General features: G+C 34.3%; 1 protein-coding gene across 1 annotated transcript in view; it reads left to right on the top strand.

The window, feature by feature from the left end:
- LOC145259898 (uncharacterized) overlaps positions 1-16,123 on the top strand; it is a 45,507-nt gene extending 29,384 nt beyond the window's left edge. The window contains exons 4-5 of the mRNA XM_080117815.1: positions 7,952-8,684; positions 15,803-16,123. Of these exons, the coding sequence (XP_079973941.1) occupies positions 7,952-8,684; positions 15,803-15,980 (911 nt within the window). The 3' untranslated portion in view covers positions 15,981-16,123. The remainder of the gene's footprint in view (positions 1-7,951; positions 8,685-15,802) is intronic.
- Positions 16,124-19,391: the final 3,268 nt, after the last annotated feature.

The following is a 19,391-nucleotide window of genomic DNA, read 5'->3' as shown; positions in this document are numbered from 1 at the left end:
TATATGTATATATGTGTGTATGTGTATTACATATGTATATTGTGTGTGAGTGTTGAGTTTGTATATGTGTGTTCATGTGTATATTAGGATGAATATGCACAAAATTGTCTCACCCCACCTCCTGCCACTTACCATTGCCTACTCTCCCTAACACCCCCCCCCCCCCGCTAAAATAATATAAGCTTCCAATGAAAAGGCTTCCACCAGACTTTGAAATTATTTTCGGCTGGACCCAAGACAAATTTAAACAAGCACTTGCCCGATTCGGATATATACACAGCTATGCGGATTACCCAGGATATAACTTGGAAACTATTACCAAACGGATGTAAAGAACATATAATATGGATTTTACCAAACAAGTTGGATCAACAAAAACAGTCATATCCTTTTTCTACAAATACTCCTGCCACAGAACTTCTGATAAATATAATGTTTTCACTTTGACTTTCCATGTCTCACTGACTTTAGCAAATAGGGTGCACACCTTTATAACTATTTGCTAATATTTTCACTCCTCTGATGAGATGGTAGACATCGAAACCCTATAGGTTAAGGAGATAAACTTTCTAAAACATTCTTTGTCTTGCTTAGAATAATAAAAATTCTTTGATATGAAACTCAACCACTTCATTTCATTTCAATGAGAGTTTTTGAAATTCATTGAATTACAATTTAATATATATATATATATATATATATATATATATATACTAATAGACTACTCCAATCTCAATAAATACTGGAAGACTAAGCTGGAAGGTGTCAGTTGACATCTGATAGACCAAGCTAGGTCATTCGTTGGCTATGATGAACAACCCACCTATTGTATGCTTTGCAATACATGTTGTTACTTTATTTTGGCATTATATTTTCTTTACAACCCTTATATACAGTTTTTCATTATCTCTGTGAAAAGCTTGGGGTTGTTTGTGTTGTGTGTGGAGAAATATGTTAGGATTCGTTGTTTCATTCTTTAGGGGTCCTCAAATCTTCTACTGGTATATTTATCACTATTCACAGAGATAACGAAAAACCTCATCCTACTTAACCAAAACAGCAAATTAAACAACTTCCTTAAAACAACAAAAATAAAAAGCAAGCGCTAACCCAAAAACCTAAAACACATTCTTACTTCATCCAAACTCAATCAAGACACAACAAAAGGAGTCACAAAATGCAACAAACAACGATGTAGAGTCTGCAGCATAATATTAGAGGGAAACAAATACACATTCACGAACCCTATACAAACATTCAAAATTAAAAAAACCTAGATTGCACCTACAAAAATGTGGTCTATGTAATAAAATGTGCAGCATGCGATAAATCCTACATAGGTGCCACAAAAAACCTTAGTAATACAGTAGCCCTACACCGATCCAACATGAAAATCGCAGAAAATAGACACCTGCATGTATCACAGTAGATACACACATGCAGTGGAAACAAATTCGAAATAATGCCAATCTTCCAAACCGACAACTACTTCTACTTATGAACACAAGAAAAAACTTCATAGCAAAGTTCAACCCCGCTTTAAGCGTTTCCCAATAATTATACACATAGATAGGCAAAACACAAAATACACTTACACGCATGCATACTTGGGCAAATGCGCACCCCCACGCATGAAACGAAACAAACACAATAAAGCATGCGCACACTTTCACAGGTACACACATCCATATCCAGTATAATACCATTTCTCTAAACTAAACAAACGAAATACACCACTCCACCCACACCTAATAAAAGAAAATCTTTCTAGACAAAGAAAACTTTAACCAATATATGTATCGTATGTGAGTGGGTGGGTGTATGTGGGTGCATGTGTATGTGCATACATATATATATATATATGGGTGGATGGATGTGTGCGCGTGTATATATATATGTGTATGTAGGTGTGTATATATATGCATGTATATATAAGGGTGGATGGATGTATACGTGTGTGTATGTGTGTGCCCCTACATATGTCCCTATATATATGCGTGTATGTGTATATGTACCTACATGTGTATGCGTGTGTATGTGCGTGTATCTATGCATACATACATGTATATATATATGTGTGTGTGTATATATGTATGTATGTGTGCGTGTGTGAATATCATCTGTTACCTATAATCTATCTTGTATGTGTGTGTGCATTCACTTATATTTGGGTGACTAAGTACATGTATTAATATTACGTGAGAGGGAAGGAAAACTGTGTAGCGGACACCCTATCCAGATGCCAAGAAATCGACTAAGAAGAATCGGAAACTTCCAGGCAGGTCAAATGAAAACCAAACACCCAGATATGTGAAAGCGTGTATACAATCCAGAGACTGGATTTAAAAGAAAAATGAAACATTTTTCTTTTCCGAAATGTGTGAGGGTGTAACGGTAATTGTATATATGTACATAAAAAAAAAACAAAAAAAAAACAAATGAACTTAATTGGATGATAATGATGATGATATAAAATGATGGTCGGCATATAAAATGATGATGCTGATGATCACATAAAAGGAAGCGAAAGGATCGCCCGATTCGGAAAGGAAAATCAGGCGATCCAAATGGACCAATAAGATGGGAGGAAAAATAAAAAAATAAAAATATTGGCGCCGAAATTGAGGGGCCAAAAATCGGAAAACTTTGGAGGGCAGTTGCGGAGACGTTTCCAAAGATGATGGACGTCAATATATATATATTGGAAAATATATATATATATAACTATAGGATACAGCGCGACTCCGTTGATGGAATATCAGCGATAAAAGAAGACAAAAAAAAAAAAAGAAAACGTTTATCTCAAATTAACGGTTAAAAGAAAAAAAGAAAAACAAGGCCCTTTGCGAAGGTGAGTTGGAATTTCTGTTATTGATATAAACTGTTATCCCCGCCGGCTGTCGCCAAAAGCAAATAAAAAGTAAAATAAAGTAAAAACATGTCATTCCGGCACTACACATCATAAAAAAAAAAATAGGAAAAGAAAAGGGGGCAGAAATTGCAAAGAAATATATACATACGATAAACAAGGAGAGAGAAACTATATATATATATATATATATATATATATAGGGTTTACTTCTCTTGGACATATTTTGTATTTTGTGAGACTAACCCATTCGGGCATCTACGGGCCGATACATGTGTGAAAAAAAAAAAAAAAAAAAAAAAAAGGGGACGAAACAAAACAGATTTGAAATAAGAAAAAGAGGGAAAGGTGTGGAGAAGATGAACTAACCTCCAAATTGAACTATTGCCAACTGGCTGGAACATTTTTCTTTCCCTTGTTTTTATGTCTTCATTTTTGTACATTGTAAAAATAACAAAAAATAAATAAAAGGGGAAAGCTGTATATATGTACATGAGATGTAGGTTACTTGAACATGGATCAAACTTTTTAATTTGATTTGAGTCCAAAGCAGTAAATGTTGAGGGGTCAAAATTGGGGTCAAAGTTAGAAAAAATTTGACCTCTGTGGTCTCTACCAAATTATTCAGCCAATTTCTGGTCTAAACATTTGAAATTTTACATAAAGTATATTCAGACATAGGGCAAACATTTTAATTGGTTTTTGGCCAAAAATTTGGCCGCCAAGGGGTCAAAGTTCAAAAGATTGGACCTTTGCGGTTTCTAGCAAACTATTCAGCCAATTTCGGGTCTAAACATTTGAAATTTTACATAAAGGGTATTCAGACATGCAGCAAGCTTTTTAATCAGTTTTTGGGTGATAAAATTCCCTAGATCTTGATAGAACCCTATTTTGACATCCTGCCTACTATAGTAGGTGTATATACTGAGATGACACGTAATAATCACAAGGTAAAGGTACCCTCACTAACATGATTCGATTACTAATTCCACAAGTTTGTTCTAACTGAGATGGATTTTTGTCCTGATATCAAAACCAACTCCTCCTTCCCTTTTTACTCCGTTGGGTTTGCTTTTCCATAAAAACGTATACTCTGCACTTTTTTCAGTAAGTTGATCTTCATCACTAAAACGAGTTTAAAATAGAGCAGCAACATCACTGTTGTATCTAGCTAGTTCTCTGGCAGCAATAGCTGTTCTTCACTCTGCATTAACCAACTCTTTTGTAGCAAGAAGTGTCCTTAAGTAGCAATATTCAATTTAGAGTTTTTTAGTATAAATCTGATTGCTTTTTCTTTTGTTTCCCATGCAGAAATGAATAACTAACAGCTGAAAAGAGGAACAGATGATTTTTAGGTTACCTTTTCTAGACCTCTCTCATGATCTAGGGGAGCAGCAGTGTCCCTTAAAAGGGCTACTCAGTCACAAAAATTGCCACCGAAACTAGTTCCTGTCCCTCAAAACTAGCAGTGATGTTAAGCTTTAAGCTGCCTCTGTGCAAATTTGTAACTGTATACTTCCTGTACATGTCACCTCTCCTCTATCACCACAGAAATATCTGTACAAAATGATTTCAATGAAATATGCTTGTATGACGCATGTATCACTCTCTGAGCATCTACAGTCAGAATCCAATGACAAGCAAGTGCAAGATAACTGGTAACTGTGTTACGTATCGGATTTATTTTTAGAAGGTATCAAAATTGTGCGTATGTTATGTGTTCTTATTTAGTGTTCTTGTTTGTAAGACAACTTATATATTTGTTGTTGTTCATGTTTATGAGATAGTCTTAAACATGTATATATAATGAGAGAGACAGTTCATGTTTGTAAGAGTCTTAGAGTGATAGAGACAGAGTACATATAAAGAGAGAGACTTTTGGATAGCTATAATAGACAGTGTACATGTTACTACAATAGCTAACAGCATGTAATACACAATGAGAGGAGATTTGATATATAGATAGATAGGCCGAGAGTTTGACATTTATACTTTTGACAGTTCTGTGAACGGGAGTGTTTCTATAACATTTATACTTTGACACATATACTTTCTAACACATATTTTTTAGATGATGATTTTATCAAGGTTCTTATGACATAAATGGACAATACCTTTTCTGTTGAATAACAACACGACGACGCAGATACAAAAACACATGATGACGTCCTTTATTTCATGACCGGTCCTGATTTCGCTCGAGGAATTCAAAGTTTCTTTACATGGCTTTTCTTCTCTAACCTTTGCTTCCAAGGTTTGGTGTTAGCATCTGTCTCTGACCTCTCTTTCTTGGCTCTTCTCCCCTCTTTCTCCCAGACTGCATCTAAAACTCTACCTATATTGAGAACTCGTCATGTTATCGCATGATTAAACATGTGCTCATCAAGCACGTTGCAAAACATGCGTCACGTTGCCAAAACATGCCACACTGACATGACCCCATGAGTTCAGTAACCTATTTTTCAAATAACCTCTTTACAAAATGTTTACAATTTCAATTGACGATTAAATTCCTTATTTTAATTTTCACAGAAACAAATTTCATCATTACATTCCTTTTCCAATAAACAGATATCTAACTATTTTGTGTGAGCTAAACAATGGCAATTTCACATTCCTTATTTTCAATAACATTCTGTATTTATTTTAACTTATGATTGGAATTCTCAATTCCAAATCTAGCTTCGTAAGTTCGAATCCTTGACTATCCTATTTCATATTTACTCACTTACAAGAACAGGCTTCTGTTATTGTAACAACTGTATCAGCCACAGATTTTCTTGAGTGTCCTTCTCACAAAAGCACTGACTTGTCAAAACCACTAGCTGCCACGTACTGGACACGCATGTCATGAATTTAGAAATAAGATGTAATGTAACCTCTTTCATAGACATTTATTCATGCTAATGTAATATGATATGATACTCTGATTGGGGTGTCATTCCTTTGGTCGCTAGAGTTCCAGGAGATGGAAAAGTGGAGGGCATAGCTCGTCGTTGGTTGCCAATCAGACACAATGGGTATGGTCATCAGATAGCTGCCAGATACTGGTCAGACACATCTGTCTTGTTTGTTTATTTTATTTTAAAAAAAAAACAGCCACAAATGCTTTCCAGAATAATGAAAATAAATTTGCCTGTTTGAAGGATTCCTTAACAAGTTTCAATCTGAAATTGTGACATATATACATACATGTTCTGAGAGTTTTTTTTTTTTTATTGCAGCTGGGTACAGTACTATAGGAATTATGCTTTTTATATCAGAGAGTGACAAATTGGAATTCAATTAACTTCAAAAGCTCTTTAGTACAACACAGGGTTCTTTCTTTTGTTTGATCCCCTACGATCATTATTTCATTTACTTTATCAACCAGTTTGTATTTGGGTCTTTTCAAGATGTTATGCTATACTTGGCATCTACATGCATGTGCATCTGTGATCAATTCTATTATAAATCTGTTTCTCCTTTAAGTGTATAATACACTAGCAGGAATACCCGACATTGCTTGCAACTGAATGAGGATACTATGTACTTTTACACTGTTACATTTTTTGTTTGACTATTCTCATCATCCCGATGTTTTTGTTTGACTATTCTCATCTTCCCGATTTTTTTGTTTGACTATTCTCATCATCCCGATGTTTTTGTTTGACTATTCTCATCTTCCCGATTTTTTTGTTTGACTATTCTCATCTTCCCGATTTTTTTGTTTGACTATTCTCATCATCCCGATTTTTTTGTTTGACTATTCTCATCATCCCGATGTTTTTGTTTGACTATTCTCATCTTCCCGATTTTTTTGTTTGACTATTCTCATCTTCCCGATTTTTTTGTTTGACTATTCTCATCTTCCCGATTTTTTTGTTTGACTATTCTCATCATCCCGATGTTTTTGTTTGACTATTCTCATCTTCCCGATTTTTTTGTTTGACTATTCTCATCTTCCCGATTTTTTTGTTTGACTATTCTCATCTTCCCGATTTTTTTGTTTGACTATTCTCATCATCCCGATGTTTTTGTTTGACTATTCTCATCTTCCCGATTTTTTTGTTTGACTATTCTCATCTTCCCGATGTTTTTGTTTGACTATTCTCATCATCCCGATGTTTTTGTTTGACTATTCTCATCTTCCCGATTTTTTTGTTTGACTATTCTCATCATCCCGATGTTTTTGTTTGACTATTCTCATCTTCCCGATTTTTTTGTTTGACTATTCTCATCATCCCGATGTTTTTGTTTGACTATTCTCATCTTCCCGATGTTTTTGTTTGACTATTCTCATCATCCCGATGTTTTTGTTTGACTATTCTCATCATCCCGATGTTTTTGTTTGACTATTCTCATCTTCCCGATTTTTTTGTTTGACTATTCTCATCATCCCGATGTTTTTGTTTGACTATTCTCATCTTCCCGATTTTTTTGTTTGACTATTCTCATCATCCCGATGTTTTTGTTTGACTATTCTCATCTTCCCGATGTTTTTGTTTGACTATTCTCATCTTCCCGATTTTTTTGTTTGACTATTCTCATCTTCCCGATTTTTTTGTTTGACTATTCTCATCTTCCCGATTTTTTCCTCCTAATATATTTTGAAAAAAGCTGAAATATTGGAAAACTTTCTGATACATATGGTTTAAATTTTATTATAATCGAATATACATATTTGAAGTCTTGATGGGTTTTTGTTGCCATGGGTGTCTTAGAGGTAGGAGCGTGTAGATATTTGGTACATACAGGGTTACCTAAAAGTGTGGAACTACTTTCATTGTCTTTGCTGGATAATTTTATACATGATATACATTTAATCAAAATAGGATACATTTGAAGTTAAAGGCAGTTCAGCCTTCATAGCTCCCTTAACTCCTTTGTTTTAACAGAGATTTTACATAAGAATAGATTTTTAGATTTTATGTAGATTATCTAACCTGTTTTCTATAGTGAACACATAGACATCACACACACAGACATTGATTTATATATATATATATATAGATTATGTTGTTTAATCTTCAATTATTGTTTTTAACCTTGTTAGAAAACAATATTAAAATGTATTTTGTCTTATTGATTTTGTTGTTTCAGCACAAAATTTTGATGCTGGAAGGAAAAAAGAAGATAAATCTGAAACTAAAGAAACATCATATCTAAATTTGATGCATTCAGATGAGTTTTATGATGCCGCCATATTATACTGTGAGAATGACTATGATAATGCGAATGATCTGATAGAAATTATAAAAAATCAGATTGTTTTAGAAAATAATGAACGCCCAAAAGTAGACCTTTTTGATGTTATATCGCCGAGTGTTCAGATGTTTGCACATATTGAACTACTCCTCGACAAATGTTCTTGTATAATACTTTACTTGACTGAGTCTTTCTTCGAGGACTCTGTGCTTCAGTATAAGTCAAATGAGCTCTTGATAAATTTGCTCGATAAACAAAATATGAACTCACGAAACTGTCAAATAATGCTCCTCACTAACACAGCTAGACCTGTGCCGGTTGGCATGAAATCTTTATGTGTGACCAAGTGGTATATTCACAGAGAGCTTGCCATGAAAAAGCTAACAAAACTCCTACAACATGCACAAAAAATTCGTAAATACAAAGAGAGATATTATAAGAATTGGAAGACTCCTTCTCCTGATTTTCAACCACGTTCTTTTGATCTTTTAACGCCATCACCAGAGATTTCCACGACACCTATTATTTATCAAGTGAGTTATAACGTGAATGCAACAAATGTTCAGATTGGAGAACATTCAACAATGTACGGAGTAGGTTGTGTTTCACATGAACAGCTGTTTCCAAGGTAAGTTTATTTATCCAATACTATTTGTACCTACCTAGCATTTTACTTCAATTTTTTGGGTAAAAAGTGCAGAATTGTTAACAGTCAATAACTCGTAAAAAGAAAAGAAAAAAACAAAACAATAACAAATAACTTATGCCAAATGAAATAAAACTTAATACTATTCTATTGACCTGTATACTTTTAATATGCTGGAACTGTTTGTAAGTTTTGTATTTCAAAATTTTATTATTTATTAAGATATCTTTATTATGCATGAAAAAATGATGGCTCCCTTTTACTTAATTGTTGTGTGAGTGTCATGCTTGAAAAGAGATTAAAAAAATGACTTACCCGATTAGTAATCCTATAGGGGAAGGCTTGAAAATAAGACTTAGTGTTAGGGTAAGTAATTTTTAAAATATCTTTTCATGCATGAATTCCTCAAGAGTTAAGTAAGAGTCGGCCATCTTTTTGTGTGTTGTAAAGACTGCTTTGAATGAAATGAAAAAAAAATCACATCAACTGATTTCACAAGAAACTATGGCCATGACCCATCCATCTTCTAAGGAAGTAAGCATGCAGCCATTCATGGAAAACAATATCAAAGTTTGGAGGAGCTACATCTTTCATAAAAATCAAATCTTCAATATTGTCCCAAGCACTGATAATTGACCAAATTTTATATCTGAACATAGTGAGGTACCTGTTATAAGTTTGATTTTGAGTTGGACCTTATACCTTTTGACTCCATCCTCTTGGTTTTAAATTCTTTAAAATCAAATGTAAATAGATTTCCTAGACACCAATCTTTTAATGCATGAAGATTTACTAAAGATTCTAAAGCAAGTTTAAATTACTATTTGATTGTTGAAATGCTTCCAAATTTCATATTATTACAAAATAATTCATTCTTTTTTCTTTTAACAATTAAAAAAAATATTTATTTTCAGTTTTTATTTGTTCTTTTCGTAACGAATTAAACATATTTCTTTTTGAGAAAACATACTTTACACACATTGCCTAAAAATTGAAAACATAATGGGAACATAAGGGGCTACTATTTGGGATCGTATCTAACAAGCTATTGTGGGAAGTTGAGTAGCAAGATGTCAGTTCACATTACATTTAAACTTCTGCAGGTTAGTACAATCAAGGAAGCAGGAAACTTGGAAGGAATTCCAAGTATAGCAGTTTGAGGGAAGAAACTAATAAAGTAGAAGACATTTCAGCATCTAGAAACCTCAACAGTGAAGGGGTGGAATTTAAGCTGTAAGAATTTTTAGAAAAATTGTTGACATTTTTTTAGGGTGTCTTTTAATTTTGACATGTTTATCAAGCTGAATGTGGAAGAGTGAATTTCTGGCTTAAAAATTCTAAGCAAACCATTATGTAATTAGATTGAAAGTTTTGAAAGCTATTTACATTCAATAATTTTAAAAGATTTTTATATTTGTTTATGCAAGAAAACTGTCTTAACAGATATTTGGCATTTTGTATTTGAATTATTCAAACTATTATTCTCATCTTGGATGTTTTATAAAATGTTTTGGCCAATGTGACCTTTAAACTTATTCAGGTGTATTTTATCAACACATGGTGCAACAGTTAGCAAGCAGTTTTAAATGACAGTCTTCTGAAGGTTGAAGGTTCAAACGAGAGTAGAAAGAAGACTTTGAGTTTAATTTCGGCAGCTTGTAACTCTCGCTTCCCTTATTTTGTCAAATCCTCACATTCTATGAGCAATGTTTTTGACAAAAAGGGAAGAATTGCTGTTTTGTGAGTCAAAAATATTGGATAATTTTTGATCTTCAAGTAGTATATATTTTTTTAGCTCCTTACATCAAGTGGTTTCATGCCTTGTCTGGAATAATTTCCATAAAAAAACAAAAAAAATAAAGTTTTAAAAAAATTTATTAACACTTTTACCCAGTCACGGTTGATGGGAGGAGAAAAATCTGCTGCTGTGGATTATATAAATGTTCAAAATTCTTTATGCAGTTCAATATAAAGACAGCTAAATTAAGCAAGATGCACCTGAGGAAGATTGGGGGTCACATCAGTAAAAACGTGAGAATAGCATTCAAGATGAAAACAATATTTTGAATAATAATAAAATAATATGAATTATCAATCTTCAAAACACAGATCAATTTTGAATTAAAAGAAGATTCATTTAAATCGGAAAAATGATGTATTTGTAGACGTAATCAAGCAAACCTTCCTTCCTCTCTAAACATTGTTTCATTGTTTTTAATGATTAATAAGTTATCGGACTCTTCAGAAGTGTCTTGTCAGACTTGATAAATATATAGATATAAATATAGTAACAATACGTATCTAAAACAAGAATAGATTTAAAGCTCCCAAAATTCCCACTACAATTGTTCACATGAATCTGTGGCACAATGTATAAAGTGCTAAGTTATCATTTTTAAGTAATAGTCCTCTGAAGGTTGAAGGGTTTCTACTTGGTCATTTGGTCATGACTGATGAAATAGGCCAATTTAAAATTCCCTACAGATTTCCAGTTGGACAAGACAAATTTGAAAGAAGGTCAGACGTTACATCAACAGAATCATTGTGAGATGGGAACAGTAATCTGAATGATCAATCCTTATCTAAAAAATTCTGAAACAGATATGTGACAGTTTATGAATTTGAGAATGGATGTAAATGTAAAATAATGGATTACAGGTATTATATCTGTATATACACACACAATTAAGGTAGAGGCCTTTAACAAACTAAATTCATTTGCCAGTTTCTCTTTCATGGGTAAACTAGAGTGCTTGGGGTTGATTTGGCCATTATTTTTAGCAGTACTCACATGAGGCAAAGGCATATACAGTGAGTGAGTGATTTTCACATTAAAAAAAAAGGAAATTTTTTTTCATTAATCTTAACTATATTAATAGAATTAAAATAATTATTTATAGAAAAAAATACTTAAAAACAGTACCTACTTCTGGGTTCTTGTCTATATTTATGATCTTTTAAACAAATGCATTTCAGGTGAAATCATTATGTGTCATGCTGAAATATCAGATCAGATAAAATGACAGTGCTATGTCGCGCATGGAAAGGTATCCTTCACCCATCTCCAATGGACTTTGCTGAGGCCACAATCTTGAGGATGAAGAGTAGACTGATGATCTACTTGTGTGTGCTTGTTTCATATCATGTACATCCAACACCTCTCACCTTAAAACTGAAACTATCAGATAAAATGACAGCTCAAACAAAAACTACAATTAAACCAGATGCACACTCAAACAAAACCAATTTTTCTTCTCCCTTGAATCTTGCATTCATAACTATCTGTGGACTTAGAATTAACTTCGACATATAATCATTTTTCCTAGCAAACTCCCCAGATATCTTAGAGCTAAGTAAAACTAACCTACAATCCTCTATCTCCTCTAACCATTTTAACATATCTGGCTATCTTCCATTTTGCTGTAAGGACTCAGACAGACAAATGAATGGACTTGAAGTCTATATTTGTAACACCCTCCCCTTGACTAGAAAATCCAAACTAGAATCAGATGACCAGTAATTGACTTGGTTTCATAGATGCAGCTGGTAGCAGCATTCATAGCTTTTCTATATCTCATTCCCTGACATACTGTCACGTTCCCGACCCATCTCCCAGATTGTCAGGATCAGCATCAGGATTGTATAACTAATGCCCATAGTTCACTTGGGGATGCTGATCACATTGTGGTAATGGTAAACATCACACTAAACACTCAACCTCAACCCCAAGTTGAAGAGCCATTGCTCAAAATGACAAGGTACTTTTAGAAGGTTTACTGGAAAGCTATCAGGGATCATATCAGAGATGTCTCATGGAGTAGTATCTTTTCTCTTTCTGCAAAACAATGTGCAAATGAGGCTACTGAATGGTTCAAAACAGCAATTGAAGCACATGTCCCACATGAAAGTTTTATAGTAAATGCCACTTTTCCCAATGGTTTATTTCTACTTATGCAACTGTCATTGCTCAAAAGTAGCATGCATTCTGCAGATTTATTTGACATAAGTCCAGTACAAATAAACAAAAGTTTATAGAAGCTAGAAATAATTGTAAGAATGAAATAGTTGCAGCATAGAAGGCATACCAAAATCACCAAAAAACATTTTTGCAGAAATAAGGAACTCGCGATTTCTGGAAAATTTATAACAGTGTAGTAAATAATAAGCAATCAACAATTCCCCCACTATTCAACAACCATGAGGTTGTTTGAATGGCAACCTAGAAGACTAACCTGCTTGTCTGGCAGTTTGTCACCAACTCTACTTTAAACCCAACAAATCACTTTCTCCCAAATTTCCCTTTGTGGATAGAAGCCACACTCAAATGATCTGAAAATGACCCCGCCACAGGTTCATGATAAAAGACACTAGATACCTTGAAAGTGTGTGATCTTGATCTCATTCTTGATATACTATTAAAAAAAAATACTCTACTGAAGTTCTCTTGAAACTCTTCAACAAATGGCTTATCGAATCTTGCTTTCCTGACTACTGGAAAATTGCTTGAATTCTAGTGAAAGAATTGACCTGCTCAAAGATCACCCCATATTAGCCTTCTTCCTCTCTTCACCAAAATCTTTGAGTCCTTAATCAACCAAGCACCACCTCATAGATACTAAACTTCTTTCCAACCAACAGTATGGTCTTAAGCAAGTTTGTTCTACTGCAGATATCCTAACTATAATTTTTAATGTATATACCACGCACTAGATAAAGAAAGGGAGGCTAGGGCAATAGCCCTAGATATATCTAAGGTTTTTGACAGAGTCTGGCCCAAAAATCTTCTCATGAAAATTAAATCCTATGGAATTACTGGACAAATACTTAATATAATCAAATCTTTCTTAGACAAGAGAAAAATTCAAGTTGTCCTACATCAAAGCAATATAATATACATGTGAGTGTGTCACAAGGGTTGATCCTTGGACTTTTATATCCTTGATATTCATAAATAACCTCCCTGATAAAATTGTCTCTGAGATGGGTATATTTGCTGATGACACCATGCTCTATAATAGACATGATGGAGACATAAATGGATTGTAACATTCAATGCTGCCAAGACTAAGCTTCTTTCCTTTAACAATTACAAGAAACCTTCTTAACCACTGATTGCCATGATTAATAATACATTACCTAAAAACTCTTCATTCAAACTCTACGGCTTAACAATCACAGGCAACATGAGTTGAAATAAATATATTGAGGGAATTGCCAAAGTTACTATGAAGAAGGTGGGCTCTCTCTATCATGCTAGAAAATTACTCAAATCTGTGAATACCCAATGTCTCTACAAAGCCACCATCAACCCATGCATGGAGTATTGTTGCCACATGTATGCTGGTGCATCTTCCACTAGTCTCTCACTTCTAGACATGGTTAAAAATAGTCTCCAACCTAATAGGTTCCACACTATCAACCAAAGGCCAACCTCTATCCCATCACCAGAATTTTGGATCCCTGTACCTGTTTTACAAATATTTTAATGGACTGTGCTTAGGCTTTCTAGGGCAATTGCTCTTGACATATCAAAGCCCTTCGACAAGGTATGGCATAAGGGCCTACTTCACAAGATTTCCAGCTACGGTATAACTGAAAATGTTTTTTCAATCATTAAATCATTTCTCTCCGATAGGCTCATAAGAGTAGTGGTCGATGGACAAAAATCAGAGGCCAGCAGTATTAATGCTGGAGTCCCTCAAGGGTCAATCCTGGGCCCAACTCTCTTCCTGATCTACATCAATGATCTCCCTAAACATATACTTAAATCATTCGTTGACATCTATGCTGATGACATGACCATCTACGGCAACACGTCAAAGGCTGTAAATTCTCTCTCCTCTGATCTCGAGTGCGTGGTTCAGTGGGGGAAGACGTGGCTGGTTACCTTTAATGCATCTAAAACCAAACTCCTATCTTTACATCATCAACGCTCTGATCCCCATCTGGCATCAATTGAATGGCTCTCGTCTAGGAGAAGCCTCATGTTTTGACAAGCTTCTGGGTTTGACCTTTACTCCTGATCTGAAATGGAACACGTACATCAAGTCTGTTGCCAAGGTCGCTGGAAAGATGGTGGGATCCTTCTACCGCTCCAGAAGATATCTCACTACTGATGCAATTCTCTATCTATATAAAAGCCAAGTACGTCCAAGGATGGAATACTGCTGCCATATCTGGGCAGGAGCTGCTAAAAACAGCTTATCCTGCCTTGACAGAGTACAAAATAGACTTTGTGGCTTAGTGGGGGATGCCCTTTTCTCTATCCTGCAACCTCTCTCCCACAGAAGAGACGTTGCGAGCCTATCCTTGTTTTATTGTTACTTCCATGGCAGGTGCTCGTCTGAACTTCAATCTCTGGTCCCCCCTCACCAATCCTTCACAAAAAACACCCGTCTAATTGAATCCACTGTGAAAAATTTCCCCCACTCTTTATCTGTGCCTAAATCAAAATGTAGATTCCATGAACAAAACTTCTTTCTTTCTGCACGCCTGTGGAACTTTGTTCCGTCTGCCTGCTTCCCACCTGACTACAACTTGGATGTCTTCAAGTCCAACATTAACAAATTTCTAATGAACCGCCCTCTTAAGTAAACACTTCATTAAATCTCCACACTAACGTACTGTACTTGCAATAACCCTTATCCCTGAGTGGCTTCTGGGCCTTGATAAGTGGTGACCACCGTGCAAAAAAAAAAAAAAAACTCCAAACACTTGTACTCCTTCAACATAAATATCTCCAACTAATCTGACATGCAGCAAAATCCCACCCTCACACACCATAGAGATCCCTATATACCAGAAAGCCTTCTACTCCAATAGTTTCTTCCCTCAAACTGCTAAACTTTGGAATTCTCTCCTGGGTCCTTGCTTCTCTGATTGTACTGACATGCAGAAGTTCAAATGAACATCTTGTTGCTCAACTTCCTACATAGAATCCCTGTAGATTTTAGTCCAAATAGTAACCCCTTACATCCAAGTGGCTTGTTTGGGGTGAAATAAAATAACATAAATGATAAAAAATAAATTATTTTACATGTTTTTTGTATGTTTTATTGTTTTTATAATCTTTTTTCTCCTTTTTTGTTTATTTTTTAAAGAAATCCAAAATCTCAAACAGTCAGTGATGAAGTTCCATCCAAAGATGAAAAAAATATTGTGCGCAATATTTCAGAAGATAATGTTCATATTCATGCACCATCGGGAGTACCGACTCAACTCTTTCCTGATTCAACCAGTTCTATGGACGATTGTTCCAATGCTAAGAAAATGAAATAGGATGCTTAGAAATACAACAAGTACCAAACTATCTACAGACTCTATGGCTTTGGGTTAGGGTTTAATGGTGATTCTGCTTATTTATTGATCCAAGTGATTTTCAATTTTGACACTCAGCAGAAGTAAATGGTATTACTTAATCTGAAGACCCCAATGAAAATGTAGGTCAATATAGAATAATATTTAGAAAATGATTATTTTCATTGAAATATATATTTTTTTAATAAATATGTTTATTTACAGAAAATATGTATGGAAATAATTAATACTGAAAATGAAATATTTTTTTAATATATTAAATTAAATATATGGTAAAGAAAATGAATATTTAATTAGCATAGTTAAAAAATATGAATTTTTCACATACAATAAATTAAATAAATTAAATGAAATATACATTTGTCTAAATATAATTAAACTACATAATAAATATGAATGTTTACTTAGCATTAGAAATGATTATAATAGATTAAGTGAAGGAATGTCATATAGTTGGGTTTTCAAATTAAATAACGCTGTTTACTTCCAACAAGTTTTAAAACCAAATGTTACTTGCATCAGTAAATACACAAGGTTGCCAGTTTCATTTGCTTCTCCTTTCAAATCGATCAGTGAAAGAACTCGCAACTGATTCGCATTGTTCTTCTTCAAACTATTGTTTGCATTAGTTGACATACAAAGTTTTCACTTGTTTACAAATACCCAAATCACCAATTTCATACTAATTAAGAAACACATCTAGAAACATCATATTTACCTAAATAAATAATTAATACATGTCAGTTACTTTTATTTTTGGATTTTTGAGATGAGGCCTCAAGGGGGCATGGTATAGTGAATAGAGTACTTGATAAAATTCAGTTATAAAAGTTACACTTTTGAAGGTCTAATACTGGGCAATACTCAAAATACAATTGCGAATTACTTAGGACTTCTCCCCGGTCATGGTTGACACAATAAGAGCATGCTACCCCTATGGATGAAATAAACGTTTCTGTTCAAAATTCTGTGCTGATTTCTGAGTTTGACAAGATAAGAAGGATGGAGATTACATTGACTAAGACATTGTGAAAATAACGGTGATGATGAGAAGTCATCTGAAGAATCCAAAGAATAGGAGCACTTATGTTTGTAAGCCAATTTCTAAAAGCCGTCCAATACATGACAGCATGTGAAACAGACATTAAGCTGAATATAACAACCTGAAGAAAACTGGAGTTGAAACTTATATAATATTTATTAATATACAGACTGGAACGATAAAATTGTCACCCTAGAAAAGACGACATGATTCCATTTCTGTTTGATGAAAACCGATTTTCTTTTTTTTGTTGGAGATCTACTAGTTGACAAATAAATCCCAAGAGCGATAGTAGCCTTCTATCATGTCTGAAAGTAACACAATATTCAACGAGCGAGATCGGAGATGCACCGCTGTACAACTCATGCTCTCTACCAATCCAAGTTATGAAAACAGGACTATTGCCAGAACTATCAAAATGCATCACTGGATTGTCACGAATAATAGGGACATTCCCAGAGTGATAAAAACAAAGTTTCCAGCCACGGTTATGGTCTTTGGTATGGTTTCAAGTAAGGGCCACATCATGCCACCGAACATTTTCGAAGTTGGCTTTGAAGACAACATCAAAGTGTACCTGGATGTACTAAAGAGCGTGGTGATCCCCTGGTGCAATCAGGTGGCTGTTGGTAGACCCTGGGTATGGCAACAGGACTTCATACCAGCCCACAAGTCCAAAAAGACCCAGACTTGGTTTGAGAAGGAGTGCTACAACTTTGTACTGTTCTTTCATAAAACCCCCTCCCTTCTTCCCCAACCTGAACCTGCTGGACTACTTTGTTTGGTCATACGTTGGGAACATCACCAACATGACCTCCCACAACACTAAAGCCAGCCTGATCGCCATCATCTGCCAGGTAATCATTGAGCTACCGCCGGCGCTTGTGGAAAATGCATGCTTCCAGTTCCAAACCCGTATCGAGGCGGTGATTGAGGCTCAAGGCGGTTACATTGAATAGCTGTCAGCTCTCCTACATAATCAAGTTACCTGAATTGATTTTTTCAATAAAAGTTTTAAAATAAAGTTGTAGTGGTGTTTTCTTCAGGGCAACACTTTTATCGTTCCACCGTGTATATATATTTATATATATCTTTTTCAAGTGTATCATGTTATAACATAAACAGTTGATATTAGTTTTCTTAGCATAACTTGGATTTCTGTTAATAACAGATGCAGTTTTGTCTATTTTTTATCCAACCTTGCATTGTTGATGTGCTACACTGCCAGAACTACCTCAAGTAAAATGATGCTGTGCTTTTTCCTCTTCTTTGATATTTTCATTCTTCAAACTCCCTGACTTAATATTCACAGCATGAATCAAAATAAATACATAGAAGATATTGCCAAGTCTGCTACAAAGAAGGTGGGCTCCCTTTACCAAGTTTTTAAATTTCTCACACATGCCAGTATCTTGGATCTCTATATAGTCACTGAGCTCCCAATAGTCTTTAATAGCATATCAGCGCTTTTCAGGTTATTTAATGCTAAATTCAGTAATTTTAGATAATTTTTATGCTTCAAGTTCTTTATTTATTCAAATAGTTTTTCATGGTGTTTGATTTGTTTGTTTTGTAGAGAAAAATTGTTTGTCTTGTTTTTGACTTTACAGAACATGATTGAGTTTTGCAAAGGAAAAGAAAAACAATGTTTGGTGAATTTCAAGTCAGACAACCTCATCTGGTAGCACCAGGTATAAATATTTGCAAACATTTGCGTATTATTTGACCTGCTCTTTGAAAGATACTCATCTGAACACAAGGTTTTATAAACAAAAATAAGATCATCTTTTTTAAATCACTTTTCTCAAATAATAAAAATCTGCTGAACCATATTTTTACCTTTTTGATTTCTTCATTTTGCATGGCCGAGCTTTCTCCTCAACAGTTTTTGAAGTTGTATGTGGTAAACTGTGGAGAGTAGTACGTTGGAAATATATTAAGCAATACCCAACACCAGTCATTCCGCATCAATATTGAACTAACCTGTACATGGACGACTATTAGCAGGTCAATATAAACCAACTTCAGTAAAACAGTATGAATTTATCTTAGAAGACTGGAATATATTAGACCCATCACTCTGACAATTTGCATATTGCAAAACTCTGCTTCTTTTCTATCTTTGTGAATCTAGTCCATAATTTAAAATGAGAATTCCACTTATCATAAAATGTTGTTTTAGTTTCACAGGCTGGTCAAGTCAGATATTTGTTTTTCTTCTTTTCATCAATCATTTTTATTATAGTGTATGCTACGAAAGTTGAATAGATTTTCTTTCATATTAACAACACAGGTTCACCAAGCAAGTGAAAATGTATATGACTAGTGGT

Source organism: Euprymna scolopes, chromosome 35 (genome assembly GCF_053919585.1).
Source record: "Euprymna scolopes isolate OS-2025 chromosome 35, ASM5391958v1, whole genome shotgun sequence".
Classification (NCBI taxonomy): domain Eukaryota; kingdom Metazoa; phylum Mollusca; class Cephalopoda; order Sepiida; family Sepiolidae; genus Euprymna; species Euprymna scolopes.
This window is presented reverse-complemented; position numbering and strand designations above follow the sequence as displayed.